Source organism: Rhincodon typus, chromosome 44, assembly GCF_021869965.1.
Source record: "Rhincodon typus isolate 14 chromosome 44, sRhiTyp1.1, whole genome shotgun sequence".
Classification (NCBI taxonomy): domain Eukaryota; kingdom Metazoa; phylum Chordata; class Chondrichthyes; order Orectolobiformes; family Rhincodontidae; genus Rhincodon; species Rhincodon typus.
In genome coordinates, this window is record NC_063375.1 from 1436028 (window position 1) to 1438252 (window position 2225).

General features: G+C 59.5%; 1 protein-coding gene across 1 annotated transcript in view; it reads right to left on the bottom strand.

Moving 5' to 3' along the window:
- Positions 1-27: 27 nt before the first annotated feature.
- Positions 28-2225, bottom strand: part of LOC125487725 (protein bicaudal D homolog 2-like) — a 32199-nt gene continuing 30001 nt past the window's right edge. The window contains exons 7-8 of the mRNA XM_048619875.1: positions 1522-1726; positions 28-1099 (exon numbers count right to left, since the gene is read on the bottom strand). Of these exons, the coding sequence (XP_048475832.1) occupies positions 1085-1099; positions 1522-1726 (220 nt within the window). The 3' untranslated portion in view covers positions 28-1084. The remainder of the gene's footprint in view (positions 1100-1521; positions 1727-2225) is intronic.

Genomic DNA, 2225 nt, shown 5'->3' on the forward strand with positions numbered 1-2225 from the left:
GGGGGGGGGGGGGGGGGGGGGGGGGGAAGCAAAAGGGATTAAAAGACGTGTTGTCGGAGATTTCTATCTCACCATTCAGCAGCTGAATCCTGAAAAGGGAACACGGGTTTATAAATCAAGTTGGCGGGGCGGAGGGGCGGCGTGGTTGGCACAAGTTGGTTTTCATTGGCCCCGTGGAGAGCAGGGCCAGGGGGCTACTAGTTCCCATTCCTCCCCCCACCCCCCCACACACACACACACACGGCGTTTTCGGTCGCATTCAAATTCTCAAAACCGCAACGCCTGGCCCTATCCCTCGTGTGTGCGGAGGACGGCTCTCCTGTCTCCGACGAGCGTGGCTTAAAATTGTTCGCCAGCCCCGGGGCACCGCTTAACAAAAAAAAGGTGTTGCCTGACAGATTTAGAGTGGGGGGGGGGGGGGGGGGTCTCGCCGCGAGAGAACGCCCCAACCCTCCCCAACACTCCCCTCCCCTCCCCACCGCCTCTGAAATCGTGACCAGGCACAAAAAAACTGTTTGCAGTGACCCACGTGTGGTAGGCAGTCCCTTGGAGGTGGTTTTTTCGTTTATTAATCTCTGGTTAAGGCCATTGGGTTCTTAAGATGCGTACCAGAGGCTGGGATTGAAGTGAGGAAGTCGGGATGGGGGGGGGCACAGTTTGTTATGAAGAGGGGGGTGAGAGAGAGAGAGAGAGAGAGAGATCGAGCTGGACGGCGTTCCCTCAAAAGGATGTTCCGTGGGTGATGTAGCTGGGTTGAGAAGCGAATGGGTGGGGGCGGGTCTGGCGCTTCTGAGGCTGCACGCACGAGAGAAGGCGCAGAGACAGTTAGAAGTGTCAGACCGTGGAGGGTGACTCTGAGACCCCCCAGCGACAACTGGAGCCAGCAAGCAACCCCCTCCTCCGAATTCGATCGCTCCTTCCTCTTGCTCCCCTGCTCGGGGGCTGGGTGGGAGTGGTAGTGAGGTGAGACCAGGGCGTCGCTCTCCAGGTCGTCGTTGTCCGGACGATCGCTCCAGGGTCCCGATGGCGCGAGTGCGTGGCAGGGTTCAGGCTTTCTACGCTCCCCACTCCTCCTTCCCCTGCCTCAAACATTCTGCTGCTGTTAGAGAACAGGCAGAGAGAGAGGGAGAGAGAGAGAGGAGTCACTGAGCGAGGATTGTCGCGAGAATAGAAGACTCGGCGAGGCCGAGGGAGGGAAAGGGAAGGTGAGGGGTGGGGTGGGGGAGAAGGAGAGAGGGACAAAGACAGAGAGAGGGAGAGAGAGATAGAGAAAGGCACAGGGAGAGACACAATGAAGGGTGGGGAGATGGCAGCTCTTTGTACACAGCAAGATCCCACAGACTGTTCAATGGGTCAACCTGCGTTTTGATTAATCACAGTGACCTGACTCCCCTCCAACCCCCAGACAGTCCAGAGCTGCAGTAATACCCCTGCCCCCTTATACCCCCCCCCAGACAGTACAGGGCTATAGTGACGCCCCTGCCCCCCTTATCACCCTCCACGCCCCCTCGCCACCCCTACCTGCTGTGTGGCCCGGGCAGTGCGGAGCCTGCCCTTGGTCGGGACGAGCGGCCTGGGGCTGGAGTCGTGGCCCTCGAGCCTCTGGGTGAGGGCCAGCTTCTGCTGGATGGCCATCCGCAACAGGGAGTTCAGAGTCTTCTTCTCATCCTCAGCGGCTGCTAACTGTCGCTGCATCTCATCGAGCTGGGTCACATACTGATCACATCTACTGGGCACCACCCCGGGGGAGAGGGGGGCGGTGGAGAGAGATAGAGAGATAGAGAGAGGTGGGGGGGAGAGAGACAAGGGGACAGAGAGGGGATTGGGAGGGGGGGCAGAGATATGGAGGGGTGGGGAGAGAGAGAGAAGGGGGTGGGGGGGAAAGAGAGACAAGGGGAGAGAGAGAGAGAGAGAGAGAGAGAGAGAGAGAGAGAGAGAGAGAGGGGATAGGGAGAGAGAAGGGGGTATGGGGGGTGATAGGGAGAGAGAAGGGGTAAGGGAGAAGGGGGAAGAGAGACAAAGGGAGAGAGAGGGGATTGGGAGAGAGAGAAGGGGGTAGGGAGAGGGTGGCAGAGAGACGGGTCAGAGAAAGAGAGAAGGATGTATTGAGAGGGGGGAAGAGAGAAGGGGAGAGACGTGGGTAGAGAGAAGGGGTGGTGGGGAGAGGGAGGGAAGGGGAGAGAGAAGGAGAGGGAGAGAGAGGGATGGTGGGTGGAAGGGGGGGG